General features: G+C 39.5%; 1 protein-coding gene across 1 annotated transcript; it reads right to left on the reverse strand.

Moving 5' to 3' along the window:
- Positions 1 to 11364: 11364 nt before the first annotated feature.
- On the reverse strand, positions 11365 to 12337 carry Krtap26-1 (keratin associated protein 26-1). The gene has a single exon (NM_027105.3). It carries the CDS (start codon positions 12270 to 12272, stop codon positions 11625 to 11627), a length of 648 nt encoding a protein of 215 aa, NP_081381.1. The 5' UTR covers positions 12273 to 12337; the 3' UTR covers positions 11365 to 11624.
- Positions 12338 to 15561: the final 3224 nt, after the last annotated feature.

Consider the following 15561-nt stretch of genomic DNA (forward strand, 5'->3'; position numbering starts at 1 on the left):
AAATTAGTGATAACTCCCAGAGTACTCCATGCCTGGCCAGAGGGGGGTGGCCAAAAGATTTGAGACTAACAACATGAGCTTCCAAAAAGTCGAAGGCATTTTCCCAATGTGATTAGTGCTTGGTTGGTGCACTTCCAGTTTTAATTCTCCGCTTCCAGGCATTCTGTGCATTCATTAATTTATGTGTTAAGTGTTTATTGTACCTGCAGTAACCCTTGATAGACATCCAGATGTCAGGGAGAATGTCCTACAATCTTCTCATAGTGGAATATTGTTCTTATTCTAGTTACTAACCGGTAAACATAAAGGTTTTCTCTAATAACATTCTGGAACCACAATTAATCAAAATCGAATTTCAAAGTTGATTCTGCTATCCCAGGCCTGAAAAGAAGGCTGAAACAGGAGATGCCAAGTTCAAAGCCAGCCTGAGCTACAGAGTACACAGCCAGCCTAAGTGAACTAGTAAGGGCTAGTTGTATTAGTTTCTTGTCTAGATGCTGTGATTAAAGTACCCTATTAAAGCAATTTCAGGAAGCTTTATCTTGCTTCTCAGTTCAGGAAGCATTCTCTCATTGGAGGGCATGCTTGAAGGATGAAGAGGCAGCTTTTCATATTGAGTCCAGTTAACAAGCCTTTATGGAAACTGGTGCTCTGTAACCTTTAACCTTTCATTCTGTCCAGGACTCAGTCAAGGAAATGGTGGTGCCCACAAATCTTATTCTTCTTTTGTCAATCAACCAAATCAAAAAGAAAAAAATAATAATAACCCACAGATATGCCTAGAGGAAAACCAGATCTGCACGATGCCTCTCAGGCATGCCTAGAGGATAACCACATGTACCTGATGCCTCTCAGGCATGCCTAGAGGATAACCACATGTACCTGATGCCTCTCAGGCATGCCTAGAGGATAACCAGGTCTACATGATGCTTCCCAGTCAGGCCTAGAGCTTCCTTTACTAGATGAGTCTAAGCCTTGCATAGTTGATGCTACAAGCTATCACACATCTTCGGTTGGCAATACTGTTTGTTCTACAGCCTGCTAATTTGAGCTTCATTCCCAGATCCCATGGCAAAAGAGAACTCAACTCTTAAAAGTTATCTTCTGACTTCTGCTTGCACACTAAGGTGTGTTTATACCCACATCCACATGGCTAACCTGTTAACAAGCTGAGCCATCACCTTAGCTTTCCAGTTTCTGTTTTATTGTTGGCCTTGTTTTTTTTTAGCACCAGGGCTTTTCCTTAGATGCCACATATGTTCCACAAGTACTTGACCACCGGGCTACGTCTATTTCCCTAGCTTTTATATCTTGATTTGTAAATTTTAAAACCATGTCTTAAATACCTCCTCTATAAAAAGAAGCATTTTTTCAAGTACCCAAAAGGAAATGAGCATTTTATGAAGGATAGTTTTAAAGGATTCCTTATTGTTGTGCCATATGTTGTTTTGAAAAACGACATAAAGACTTGATGAAGAGCAATGATGCGCATAAGTGTACCTATCAGTTAGTGGTTCACTCGCACAGTTTTAATCGGATCCAACAAGCCAATTTAAAATGAGGATGTGTCTACAGAGCATAGTCCAGAGCATGCTGGATAAGAAAATTTGCATCTCACATTCCCAAGTATAAGATTACATAAAACATAAAAAAAATAACTATTTGTATTCTGAAAGGTATTACTAATGGAAATTGTTTTTCCTTGGAATTTCTTCTGAAAGTCTATAAATATTTCATTTTACAGAAAAACGCCTCCTTTTCCTATCAAACTCGTTGTCACACACCAGGAAGAGATTCCAGCAGAGTGCATTGTGTCCAAACTTCACTCATTTGCTGCTACATCGAAAGCACAAGCAGGCTGGGACTTGCAAAGTGACTTTAGAAACACCAAGGATCCAGAGAACAGATGCCTATGGAAATGTGCTTTGTTGGACTGTAGAAATGGCGTTCTGTGTTTAGCAGACATTCCAAAGTACTTCCTCAATAAATGATGCTGAATGAGAATTTTGGGGATTCAATTTTAAACAAAAGTATCAAATGTTTTATCAATGTACTTTCAGGCTCTGAGGCGCTGGGGTTTTGTTTTGTTTTTTATTATATGGTTGTTGTTCTTTCTGTTCAAGCCCTAGTCTTTTCTTCTTTTTCAATATACATATCTTTTGTCATGGGTGTTGTTTAGAGTGTTTAGAGATCTTTTACTTCCTGTATTCTTCCATAAGGAATTCAGCAAGAAAAGATAGGATGTTTTCTTCATACTCAGATTTCTGCCAGTATGATGCTTTGAGGAATTTCCTTGTTTCCTGTGCTTCAAAGCCGTGTTTCATTCTCATGATAAGGAAAGTGATGGAGAAGGGATTTCTCTATAGTAAACGAGACAGCAGGTTTGCTTTAACATATAGCCTGTTCACCCTGCAGTTAGTGAGGTTCTGGAATGAATCAAGAGGTCTGTGTTACAGGTGTTTCTTGAAAGCCATCATCACCACCCCAGAGAACTGAAGGCACCTAGTGCTTCTCAACCCATAATAATTTCATACGGAAAATGTAAAACATTTTTCTATTGCTATGAACAATGATGGCTGAGTTGCAGTTTGTGTGTGTTTGTAACACTTTCTTGTATGCTCTTTTTTTCCCACTGTGGAACTGGGTCTGACAGTAGAGCAATTTCCCTGGGATGTATACAGGCATGTTTGATAGAATATGTGACAGCCAGAGGGATGTCTTGGGGTAGAGGTAATAAAATATAGTTTTGCGGTCTTCTCCCAATCTGCCTTTGAAATTATTAATCTAAAGTATCTAGAGAAGGGCTCCTTACTTAGGAAATTTAATTTCTTCAGATCATGGAAATAAAATCATTTCAATGTTTTCCAGAGAGTTACTATGGAATTTAGTAGAGAACCTGGTTGGTTATCCTTCCTAAAAAAATGATACATATTGAAGACCCTACTATTATTTTTTTAAATAATGGATAAAGGGTGGAAGCAGAAAATACAATGTTTATTTTAGAATACTCTGAGAAATTGCTAGTTTATTTTGGCTTTGGATGAGAATAAAATGAGTTAATGGGAAATCCAAGGTAAAGTCTCTGTGATCCTTCAGTCTCTTTGAGCGGAAACTAAGTTAATGGCCGTAGCCACTGATTATGGTCAAACCAGACACCACAGAAATTAGTGGACAGACCCAATGAGTTCCCATTTTTATTTCTAGATCTTAATGAAGAGGTGTTTTCTATGATTACTGAGTGTGAGTGTTTCCTGTGTCAAGGGTCATGTTTCATACTGCTACGCAATTTCCCTTGTATATTATGATAGAGCTTGTCAGCATTGCTATAATTAACTTAACACCTAACATAGCTAATTTGACATTTGTTGATGAGTATCATTTAGAAGGCTTGACGTTCTAGTGTTCTTTGGGGAAGGATGAAATAATGATACAGTACCAACACTTTACCTTATAAGTGTTTAAGGCTTTAAGAAACTTACTAAGCAGGGTTGTAGAAGTCACTGGTATCGAGGCTATATTAAGCACCATACAAAATAGGTTTGTATTCCTCTGATACTGAAATGGGTGTTGAACATGAGTTGAAATAAATGTATACCAAGTGTTCATTTGCAGCACTGTTACCCTGCACTCAAGTGGACGGTCTCTATAAGACTGATAGGTTTGATGCTGTATCCGAGGTGGCCAGTGCTGATGCGCTGGTCCTCAGTCCACCCTTGTAGTGACAGGACATTTGTAAGTTTTATGATTTCTCATTAGCAGTATTTTTAATGCATGGTACGTTTTGCCTGTACCTCATGCTCACTAACCTGTAGTTTCTTGCTGTTCTGGAGGCGTTGGTGTCACATAAAGAATGTTCACTTCTTAGAAAAGGTCACCCTCCCAGAATATAAAAATATTACAGTGTGAACATAATGTAGACACTTTCACTAACACAGGGGGATTTTGTCTAATGATGTGTGTTTATAAAGGCATTTGATAGAACCCTCAGAGAATAAGCAACTGTGTGCTTTGTAATAGATTTTTAGTTTCTTTGCCAGGCATATCTTTCAACACAATTTAGATTAGAGGGAAGAAACATCAGTTTCTTGGTTCGGTGTACTCTCCAAACTTTGAATATTTTATTTTCCCAAGAAGGACAGAGAAATATTCTTTGTTAACATATCACCAATAATTAATATAAATTAATTACATATATTTATTTATTAATTATTTATTAAATGTAGTAATTTCTTACTAAAAGAGTAATGAACTCAGTTTAAAAATTGGAAATATTTTAATAACTTTAAAGAGGACAAATGCCTGGATATTGAAGAAGATGAAGGAAATATTTAAAAACTACCATGGCAAATGTGTCAGAAATATTTCAAAATTAAGAATCCAGTTTTAAATTTCATATGAATCTTATAATCAGGGTAACTTTCACATCCCAATGTATAGTTTAGTGATTTTCTTACATTCAAATTATAAGCAAGACCTTTGCACGTTATTGTATGGAAAGTTTTGTGCTGAAATATGTTCCTCTGAAAAATCTTCAGTTGAAATGTACATTAACTCCAAAAAGCCACCACTGTGTGAATGATGAATACATCTAAAATATTATTATTTCAAGCTGATCTCTGGAAGAGATAGTTTTTTTGTGTATATGAACTCTGAATTTTATTATCTCAGCTAAATGCTCCAAGTCTCCAAGAAATTCTCACCCCTAATTAGAGGCCCGTCTGGCAGAGTTTACTCCATTTTTGGAAAATCACCAATGCTTACTACACACATTGTAGACATACCGGATGGGGCTGACCCTGCTGTTGGTTACAGGATCTGATACACTGAGCACAATGGGCAAGGCCTCCAGCAATATTCTTCTCTCTCACTTCCCTCTGGCTGTACCAGCCTCAGATAGTTATGCATTGTCCACAAGTTCCTGCATTTGACCTTGTTCTCCAAGCCCAAGCCTTGGCCTTTAAAGGTTTCTTGCCCATACCTTGGACCGTTAATCACATGGTATTCTCTTTGAATCCTGTAAATACAATTCATTATATATATATATAGTGTGGGGGAGAGAAAAAGAATAAACAAAACAAAAACTGGGGGGAGAGGTGAGGCTGTGATAGGGATATAAAGTGAATAAATAAATTAATGGGGAAAAAGACAAAAATTGTAGGGTGAAAAGAGGAAAAGAACGAGTAATAAGTAAAAGCAAAATAAAATAAAATAAAATAAAAAAGATAATGTAAAAAATAAGGAAAAAAGAAAAGACCCTAATATGAGTATATTATATGATTATGAGGCTAGGAATCCTCAAAGAAGCCTTTGAGTTGCTTTCTGTTGGCCATCTACTGCTGGGCCTGCTGCCTACCCGTAAGGGTAGTTTGTTTAGCAGTGAGACTCTTGAGGAGAAAAATAAAGTTTTGTTGACAAGCATTTATCAGTTGGAGATAGCCCCTGAGTTAAGAATGGGGACATGTGTCTTGTCTCCTTTCAGTTCTAGCATGCCATACAGTACAGACTCCCACAGACCCTATGGACACTTCCTCCAGCTCTGTGAGTTTGCCTGTGCCTTGGTCCTCTTCTTGTTTCCTTCATGTCCTCCATTGCCTCTGTCTTTTAACGATCTTTCTGCCTCCTCTTCCTTGGGGTTGCTTGAGCCCTGAGGGTCAGGACTTAAGGACATCATCCAGGCTGTTCCCGGTAATCTCTGTGTCTCTGTGTCTGTGTGTCTCTCTGAGTGTGTATGCGTGTGTGTGTGTGTGTGTGTGTGTGTGTGTGTGTGTGTGTGTCTGCATAATGTCAAGCTGTGGATCTCTCTATTTGTTCCCATCTGCTGCAGTAAATAGAAGACTTCTTTCCCTTTCTCTCTTGTGGAATCATTTGAGGAGTATTGGTATTAATTCTTCTATGAAAGTCTGGTAGAATTCTGTGCTAAAATCATCTGGCCTTGTTTTTTTGTTTGTTTATTTTTGTTTTTTTGCTGGGGAGACTTTTAAATACTGTTTCTTTTCACCAGGGGTTATAGATATGTTTAAATTGCTTATCTTTATAATCTTCATCTTAAGTTTAATAAGTAGTATGTATGCAGAAAATTATCTTTTTTTTTTTTTTAGATTTTCTAATTTTCTGGAATACAGGTTTTCAAAGTATATTTCTATGATTCTCTGGATTTCCTCAGGTATATTGTTATACCCCCTTCTCTCTCTCTCTCTCTCTCTCTCCCTCCCTCCCTCCCTCCCTCCCTCCCTCCCTCCCTCTCCCCTCCCCTCCCCTCCCCTCTCTTTCTCTCTTTGGTTTTTCAAGACAGAGTTTCTCTGTGTAACCCTGGCTGTCCTGGAACTCACTCTGTAGACCAGGCTGGCCTCGAACTCAGAAATCTGCCTGCCTCTGCCTACCAAGTGCTGGGACTAAAGGCATGTGCCACCACACCCAGCTCTTTCTCTAATTTTGTTAATTTGTATATTCTCTCTGTCTTCTAGCTAATTTGGATAAGGACTGGTCAAACATATTGATTTTCTCCAAGAACTAACTATTCATTTTATTGATTCTTTGCTGCTGCTGTTGTTTGTTTTGATTTCAGCCCCGAGTTTGATTATTTCTTCCCATCCACTCTTTCTGGGTGTGATTTATTCCTTTTGTCCTACAGCTTTCAGGTGTGTGGTCAAGCTACTAGTATGAGATCTAATTTTTTATGTATGGATTTGGCACTTGAAATGAACTTGCCTCTTACAACTGCCTTCATTGCATCCCATGTGCTGGGGTTAATGTTTGCTTTTCATTTTCATTAAATTCTAGAATCTTTAACTTCTCTGTGTCTCTGTTTGTCTCTGTCTCTCTGTCTTTCTCTGTCTCTCTCTGCCTCTCTCTGTCTCTCTGTCTCTGTCTCTCTCTCATTCTCTCTTTCTCTCTTTCTCTCAAGACAGTTTCTCTGTGTACCCATGGATGTCCTGAACTCACTGTGTAGACTAGGCTGCCCTCAAAATCAGAGATCTACTTACTTTTGCCTCCCAAGTGTTAGAAATAAAGGCATGCACCACCACCTCCCAGCTTTGACCCAGATTCATTCAGTAGTTGGTCGCTCAGTTTCCATGAGTTTGTTGCTTGCTATTGTTCCTGTTGTTGTTGTTGTTGTTGTTGTTGTTGTTGTTGATATCCAGCGTTAATCCATGATGGTCAGATAGGATGCAGAAAGTTATTGCAATTTTTCTGCATCTCTTTTATTCATTCCCTTTTATTGTTTGTGTTTTCATAGATTTATTTAAGGGATGTATTCATTTTCTCTTTAAGAACTTCTGTAATATTCACAGGGGGATGCTTTAAGGTCTTTTTCTTGTGCTTCAGCTATCTTGGGATAATCAAGGTAGGGTTGCTGGACTCTAGTGGAGACATCCTGTCCTGGCTGCTATTGGTTATCTTTTTACGTTGGCATTGAGGCAACTGGGATGATTATAATTCTAGGTGCTGATTTCTGTTAATGTCTTGGTTGATTGAGTTTTATTTTTTCCCCTTGTTTTATGCTGCCCATTCTGGTTCTTGGAGGTTTTGGTGGCTATATGTTCCCTAGTAGGGAATTCTGGGAACTTGCCAGGTGTGGCCATTCGGGTTCCTAGGCATTGGGAACTGACACTTGGGAATTGGGGTGTGCTGGTAGGGGGTAAAGAAGTTCCCAGGAGGGAGGAAAGCAGGGTGTACCACCAGGATATGTTTAGTTTTCTGGAAATAAGGGCAAAGACTGAGGAGAGGCCTTAGTATATAGTCTGCTACCCAGCTGGGGATGAGACTGGGGCATTGGATTTAGAGAAGAGGAGGGAGCATCGAGATCTGAAGCTTGCCCATCTATTGCTTCACTGGCCTAATTGTTGCTCTGGCAGGCCTAGCTGGCAGGTTCCCAGGGAATGCCTTTTAGAATTGGGGGTTAGGACAGAGAACAGGGTTGGGAGGGATGGTCTGCTGGAGATAGCAGCAGAGGGGGAAGGGGAGGTCAAAACAGGTGATCTAATGCAGAGCTGGGGGTGAGATTCAGAGGAGAAGTGACCTCTGCAGTAAGCCTGCCTGCTCCTCTCAGTCATCAGCCTTAACCACTTAATACTTGTGACTTCTCCAAATGTAATCACCTCTCTTTGTTATAGTATTTCTCACTGCCTCTTTGTACTACGTAATGCACTCTTACGCTATTATGTTTGTATCAGTATTTACCATTTATTTTCTAGCCCTCTCTATGATTGAACTGTTTACTCTTAAAACCCTAGCACCCAGAAGAGAGTTTGGCATGATGCGAGGATCGCTTGTGTGCTTGGAAATTTATCATGCTGAAATACTTTCAAAATATACAACTGTATTAATTAAATCAAGCATTAACACACTATGTTATCAGGCTGAACAGTTTATCTTTTCAAAAAGACTTCTCTGGCTAATTCAGGGATCAGAGTCTGGCAAAGTAAAGTAATTAAATGATTTAAATATGAATGTGTCTATGATGGACTATGATGGGGCTGGAGAGATAGCTCAGTGGTTAAGAACACTGGATTGTCTTTCTGGAGGACCAGAGTTTGATTCTCAACATTCGTGTTGTAGCTCAGAACCATGTGTAACTCTGGTTCCAAGGGATACAAGGCCTTCTCCTGGCTTCAGGGCCTATCGGAGATGCACGTCATAGGAAGACTCATTAATACGCATAAAACAAACTTATATAAAGAGAATGGAACAACATGAATCATATTAGCACACCCAATTAAAATGTCCTGTTGTAGTTGTAATTTCTGTAAGGAAGTTTGTGGTAGGTCATACCCTAGTTCCTTTGAAGAGAAGAATTTCTGTCTGGTTTCTGTAGTGTGGAATGGTATACTCAAACTCATGCCCTTTTTCTTAATGTTTTTATTTTTGGTTATTAGTGCTGACCCACTGTATGAGCTTGCAGAATTTCTGGTCTCATGTTTTTGTTTGTTTGTTTTTGTTTTACTTCCATTTTGAAAGTTCTTGGCTAACACTTATGTTTTTCTTATTTTCTTTTTTTTTCTTCTTATTTTCAGTATACCAGAGGCTTTCTATCTTCATGCTATTTCATCTTCAGCCTGTAGCAATTCCTTGAAAGTATTTTTTATTTTCTTAGCCATTATAAGTTCAGCATCTTTTGCTCAAGGGGGAAAAAAAAACCAAAGAAATAGTTTATAGATGTTGGAAGAATGCCACAGGACTCTTAGTGAAATGATCACATGATGTGTTTTGAGAAGATACTTTATAATTTCATCTTGGAACTCAGAAACAGGTGAGATGAGTGTGTCGCCAGTCATCAGAAGGGCAGCGCCATCTTTAGAAGAGAACAGCCTATGTAGTATAGATCTGTAGTCCAATTTTGAAATGACATCTTTGTAAGAAATTTAACCAAATCAACTCCTGCTGCATGACTCACTTAGAGACAGACGGCTTTTGTGTGTGTGTGTGTGTGTGTGTGTGTGTGTGTGTGTGTGTGATGTGGTCTGGAATTTGTCTAGGACAGGGTTCAGATACCAAAGATGCAGATTCCATCTCCTCAAAAAGATCTAGCAAGTGGAGTTTATGACAGCGCTGGGAACCTGATAGAAGCCGTTCTGTTGTTCTGGAGCTCAGGCTGTAGTGCAAAGGCAGTAGTGCAAAGGCTGTAGTGCAAAGGCTTTTACATCACACACGGGACACTTTAGTTGAACACCCAACATTGCGAAATAAATAGATACTTGTTTGTTTTTGGACCATGTAGAGACTGCCATATCCAGGGATCCACCCCATAATCAGCATCCAAACGCTGACACCATTGCATACACTAGCAAGATTTTATTGAAAGGACCCAGATGTAGCTGTCTCTTGTGAGACTATGCCGGGGCCTAGCAAACACAGAAGTGGATGCTCACAGTCAGCTAATGGATGGATCACAGGGCTCCCAATGGAGGAGCTAGAGAAAGTAGCCAAGGAGCTAAAGGGATCTGCAACCCTATAGGTGGAACAACATTATGAACTAACCAGTACCCCAGAGCTCTTGACTCTAGTTGCATATGTATCAAAAGATGGCCTAGTCGGCCATCACTGGAAAGAGAGGCCCATTGGACATGCAAACTTTATATGCCCTAGTACAGGGGAACGCCAGGGCCAAAAAGGGGGATTGGGTGGGTAGGGGAGTGGGGGTGGGTGGCTATGGGGGACTTTTGGTATAGCATTGGAAATGTAAATGAGCTAAATACCTAATAAAAAATGGAAAAAAAAAAAAAAGAAAAACCCCTCATTCCCTGTCAGTTCTGGGAAGGATTGTAACTGTGAAGCAGAGGTATGCGCCTCAGCTAGGAGAAAAGGCTCCAAGTCGGCCTCTACTTTTCATTATTTACCAGGCCAAGCTTCTCTGCGTAAATATGGCAGAGAAGGTGGAAATGTTCTGTCATCTCAGAATTTAGCTGGGACTTGTAAAGGATCTATGTCCTCGGTCTGCTATCTCACAAGTGCTTTTAGTATTTTAAAAATCCTTCCATTGAATCTCCATCCCTCTGTTTTCCTCGGTTGATTTCTGATCATATCTCTGAGAATGCACATGAGAGTAATTTAGAATCCTCTTTTAATTTTTTGCATTTGAAGATGGCCATTTCCAGTATCTAAAAAAACATGAGCATTGACATACTTAAAGAGTTAAGCTTTATTTAATTAATGGGATTTAATTAAGATGCATTCCATAGTGTATGACTTCTGGCAAGCTCTGATAGTACATATCAGACTTCCTTACATCTCTGTCTCTTCTGCCCAACACACACGACTCTACAATACGTGAGTGTTCAATCGTTTCTTAGTTTGTTTACGTCTAAGGTTAATTAACGAATTTGAACTGTGTTGTGATATTTCCAGCAGATGGAGAAGGTCAAAGTGTTCTTGACAAAGGCATAAATAAAATGGTGATGATTATTTTTATAAGGATACATTTATGGAACACCATATGTCAGACAACGGTGTGGGTATACAGTACTTGCAATACTAAGTAGAAGGGGATAAATTGAGAGACGAAGCCAGGGCAGCGGCATCAAAGAAAGTACTTATGTCTTATGGGATCAGATCAAAGGGACCAACCTAGGCTTACACTAAAGCTTACTGCAGGGTTTGCAGTTAGAGAATAGTCTGGAGGATGTGTGTGCAATAGGAATCAGAGGTCAGAGATTAGAGTTGAGCTTTCCTTTTGACCATAACTTTGAGAAAGGTCATAGTTTGCTCCCCCATATTGTTCTGAAGCCATTATTCTCCTAAATAATAAGCCATTGCCCGGGTTATCAGGTAGCAAATACAATAGAACATCCCCTGGCAACCAGGTGAGGCTGCTCGTGCCTGCATTACAATGAAGTCATGAACGAAAAATCAACGCACTAGATTCTTAATTCTGAATTATCTCATTTATTATAGTGCAGATCATATCAGGTACACAGTTCCCTGCCTAAGCAACACTAGCAGCAATAGAAGCAGGAATTTTTACAACAAGGGAAAGATAAAAGCAAGTCACAGTGTGAAAGGAACAGTTTGCATTAACATAGACAGTGAGAACAAGAAAATGTAATCGCTACTCAGAAAGAAGCAAACAGCCAGAGTGTTGCAATTTTTATCCTGAGTCTTCATTGCTTTTCACTGGAACAAGGAAGCTACTGACCTCCTTGTGCAGAGCAAGAAGGACGACAAGTGCCAAACACAGGGATCGATGGTTGGCAACCACCGCAGACAGGCTGCAGAGGTCTCAGGCTGTTTGACACAATGTGAATGGTCTGAGGGCCATAGGTCACACAACCTGAAGGCCTGCATCCATAAGTGACAATGCCCAGAGGTCGGCAGCTATTGGATCCACAAGGGAGTGGGCGGTATCCACCAGATACACAGCTTACAGGACGGCAGTTGTTCATGAAAGGACTCACTGGCCGGCAACTGCTAGATACATAGCTCACAGGCCTGTAGGATGCTGGGAGGCAAGAGCCAGAGATGAAGGAAGACGCAGGAATATAGCCAGATCCTTGGCAGTGTCTGGGCACACAGTATGTCGAAGAGCAACAAGAGTTTTCAAAGCCGCTGGCTTCACGGCTGGGTGGCTGCCCACTGAGAGGTTCTGCAAAGGTCTCTGGGCAGTTGTCCATGAACCAGGTGTGATCTTGACAGCTGCTGGGGACGCAGAAGACCTCTCCACAGCCCATGTTTGTAGAGCAGAGGGCAATGGAGGAGCTGGCTGGGATGTGGCAGGTATTTCTGAGCGATCCAGAGCTGCAGTTGCCGGAGGAGGAGCAGTTGTTACGGCTAGCCATAGTGAACTTGAGAGAGTGGTAGTGGTCTAAGAGCAGCTGGGAGGGAGCACGTCAGGTGTGAGTCTGACCCTCATTCGTCTTCTCCCTTTATATATTCTCAGAGAGTGGCTGCTCTGTCTGCAGACTCATCTTCCTTGTTGTCTGAGGCTGCATCTAAACTCTCTCATACCCAGGAAGTAGCGCTCCTGCCTCCCATAAAACCGGATGATCCCTGAAATACCTTCCATCGATTGAGTATAACCATAAATCAGAGTGTCTGGGTTTTCATAGGGCCCCTGGTAAAGTTATCCAACCCAAACAGACACTTTGTAAAGTTATGGACTCAGTACAGTTCTAGTCACCAGAGCACAAATATTTTTCTTAGAATTCTTCCTTGGAATTGTCTTTGAAATTTGAAGCAAACTACTTTGAATAGTAGCAAACTACACATAACTAGCTGAGAAGTAATTCTATTCTCTTCGTAAAATGGGTATATATATATATAAAATCAAGAGGCTTGCAGGAGAAGATAAAAAAATCTTACAACTTTTATGATCAAAAGAATTTTAAAGGCCATCCTGGGAAAGACTCCTGCATGTTTTCCTTTATTTCACCATCTGAATAGAAAATGGTTTCCCATGAAAATATGTTTATTCAGAAAATGAGTGCTTGCTTCATTAAATTCTATAGATGAATAAACAGTCACTTGAGATTGTGCTTTGTCCGTGATGGTTTAGAATGTAGGTAATGAGATGTCGTTCAGTTAAAACGATAGACTCCAGGTTGAACAAGAACAAATTCATAAAGAGGGTTGGACAAAATGGCACTTATCATGAATCCAACAAACATATCTTACAATGTCATTCATATTACCACTGAAAGGCGTCATTCTGAGTAAAAAGAACAAATCCTTTTATGATGAACATGGCAGCGTTTATTTCCTACATCTGATCTCAATTTCCAAAAGGGATTCCATGCCTTGGTTGGTATAAATTCTTACATTAGAGTATATGCAAACTTTCGCTAGGTTTGAGTACTTTGAAGGCTATTTAAAAACTTGTATGTCTATGTCTTTACATATGTGGTTTAAATACATGGAAGTGGCCAGTCTCCACGATCCACTGCCGTTTTCACAGACTGGCATATCCAGTACCTCCAGTGGCTATTTTAATGGGAATTTAAATTATCTGCCAAATCTCAATTCCATTCCCTTTGGCTAGAAATTCAATTTAAATCACAGCACTTTCTTCTATTTTAATGTTCAATGGTCATGGCCACACTTATCAAGTCTCCCTCTGCCCAGGAGAGTAGAAAATATGAACTAGCGCATTGGTTTCTCTGCAGCAATGCAGGTCTCTTTTACCAGGAGGGATATGCGTGAAGATAAAGCCATATAGACTCTGAGGTCTTATGCTTATGTGCTAAATTGAGCTCAGAATAGGAGGTAGGAGCCATTACTCTTTGACAGTCTGTGCCTGGTGTCATTAAGGAGCCCATTCTGGCACCTCATCACCAGGTAATACTTTGTGTGCAGTAGCTGGAGTCTTCTTGTGCAACCTTGGACACATCTGCTGAGTGGCATTAGTAATAGGTACAGCCACATTTAGGTTAATGTTTATCGAATTTATGTGTTGACGCTCTTTATGTGTGCTTATCTTTAATATAACCAAGAGCCCAGCACCTGTGTCATGAGTCCACCACTGAGGCGTATGCATGTTCATGGGTTCGGTATGTGTTCTATGTATGGGTGTTTTTTACCTAAAGGGGAATGTTACAGAATTATAAATAATTAGAACTTAGTCAGTACTTCATGAAATATCTGGTGGCATGGTCATGCATATCTCTGATGTCAATTCATAATATAATTTTAGAATGCAAAATATTACTGTTTTAAGTATTTGTATCTGAAATACAGAACATTAGCATAATAGACATAAAGAAAAGGGTATAAACACAAATTCCTCCATATCTCCAAACATTTTTATCTAATAATCTAAAATGGAATCACAGAGAGATGAATATATATATACACACACACACACACACACACATATATATATATATATATACACATACATACATATACACACATATATATGTGTATATATATACACATACATACATATACACACATATATATGTATATATATACATACATATACATATATATATGCTGTCATCTAACAACTACATAAATCTGGGAATTAATTTATGTATCCCCTGCCACTGTCAGTATCACTTTTACCTACAAATATCCACACAAAATACCACAGGCATTCAGAAAATATAAGAGCCCTGAAGGTTATTCCTATGTCCTAACAGCTTTGTTACTACCAGAGTGTATTTGGTCCAAATATCAAGCACCTTACCTGCAGGTGCCTATGACTTACAGATAGGCAGGCTCTTATCACCCTAGATTCCAGAGAGTCCACAGTAATGAGAAATCATGGACTCCACCAAATGAACACACGTTGTAGCTTTTTATCCAGTGATCAGGGCCTTACCACTCCAGGGAAGATTGTGAATACTTCTATCTTAGATGAGCAATCCTCGCCACACTCAGCCATGAAAGTGTGACACCCCGATTATTTCACACATTTGTTAGTTTAGAAAATATTTATCAAGTATTTCAGACATATACCACAGAATAAGAGAAACAATAACAAAAGATAAAAATGGTCCTTGTCCCAGGGACCCTTCATCAGTGGACAAGACAGAGCCCTATACGTCTATAAGTCCCCCACAAGGTCTATAAGTGATGTGATGTACAGAGAAGGCAAGGAGAATCCATTATGCTTGATTAAAGTTGACACGTTGTACCAACTTTTATGGATAGAAAGACATGGCATAGGAATCTGGAAAACAAGGAAACAAGCCAGACAGTAGAAATACACATAAACACCAAAAAAAAAATTGACAACAGGATTTTTTGACTGGAAGATTCCAATCGTGTCTCTAAATTTCAACTGGCTTGCTAGATGTCTTTGTGTTAGTAGGTAATGAAGTAATGTTCTTTACTAAAGAAATAACTACCAAGTATCTGTTTTTAGAAAATGGTGATAATAGTAAAGGAAAGGGTAGACTGGAAAGTGACCTATGATGTCTTTCCATTTTCAGGCCTCTATGATCATGCATTTCATCTATTCCTAATTCTGTAATCTATGCTATCATTTACATTGCCTTTTGTGAATCCCGTATCTGTAACTCCTAGCCCACTGTCTCCCATGCTACCTGAATGTTGTGTTTAGAATTAGACCCTGAAGTTAATTACATCATGAAACTCTACCCAAAACAAAACTGATTTCCAGTT

This window comes from Mus musculus, chromosome 16 (genome assembly GCF_000001635.26).
Source record: "Mus musculus strain C57BL/6J chromosome 16, GRCm38.p6 C57BL/6J".
NCBI lineage: Eukaryota > Metazoa > Chordata > Mammalia > Rodentia > Muridae > Mus > Mus musculus.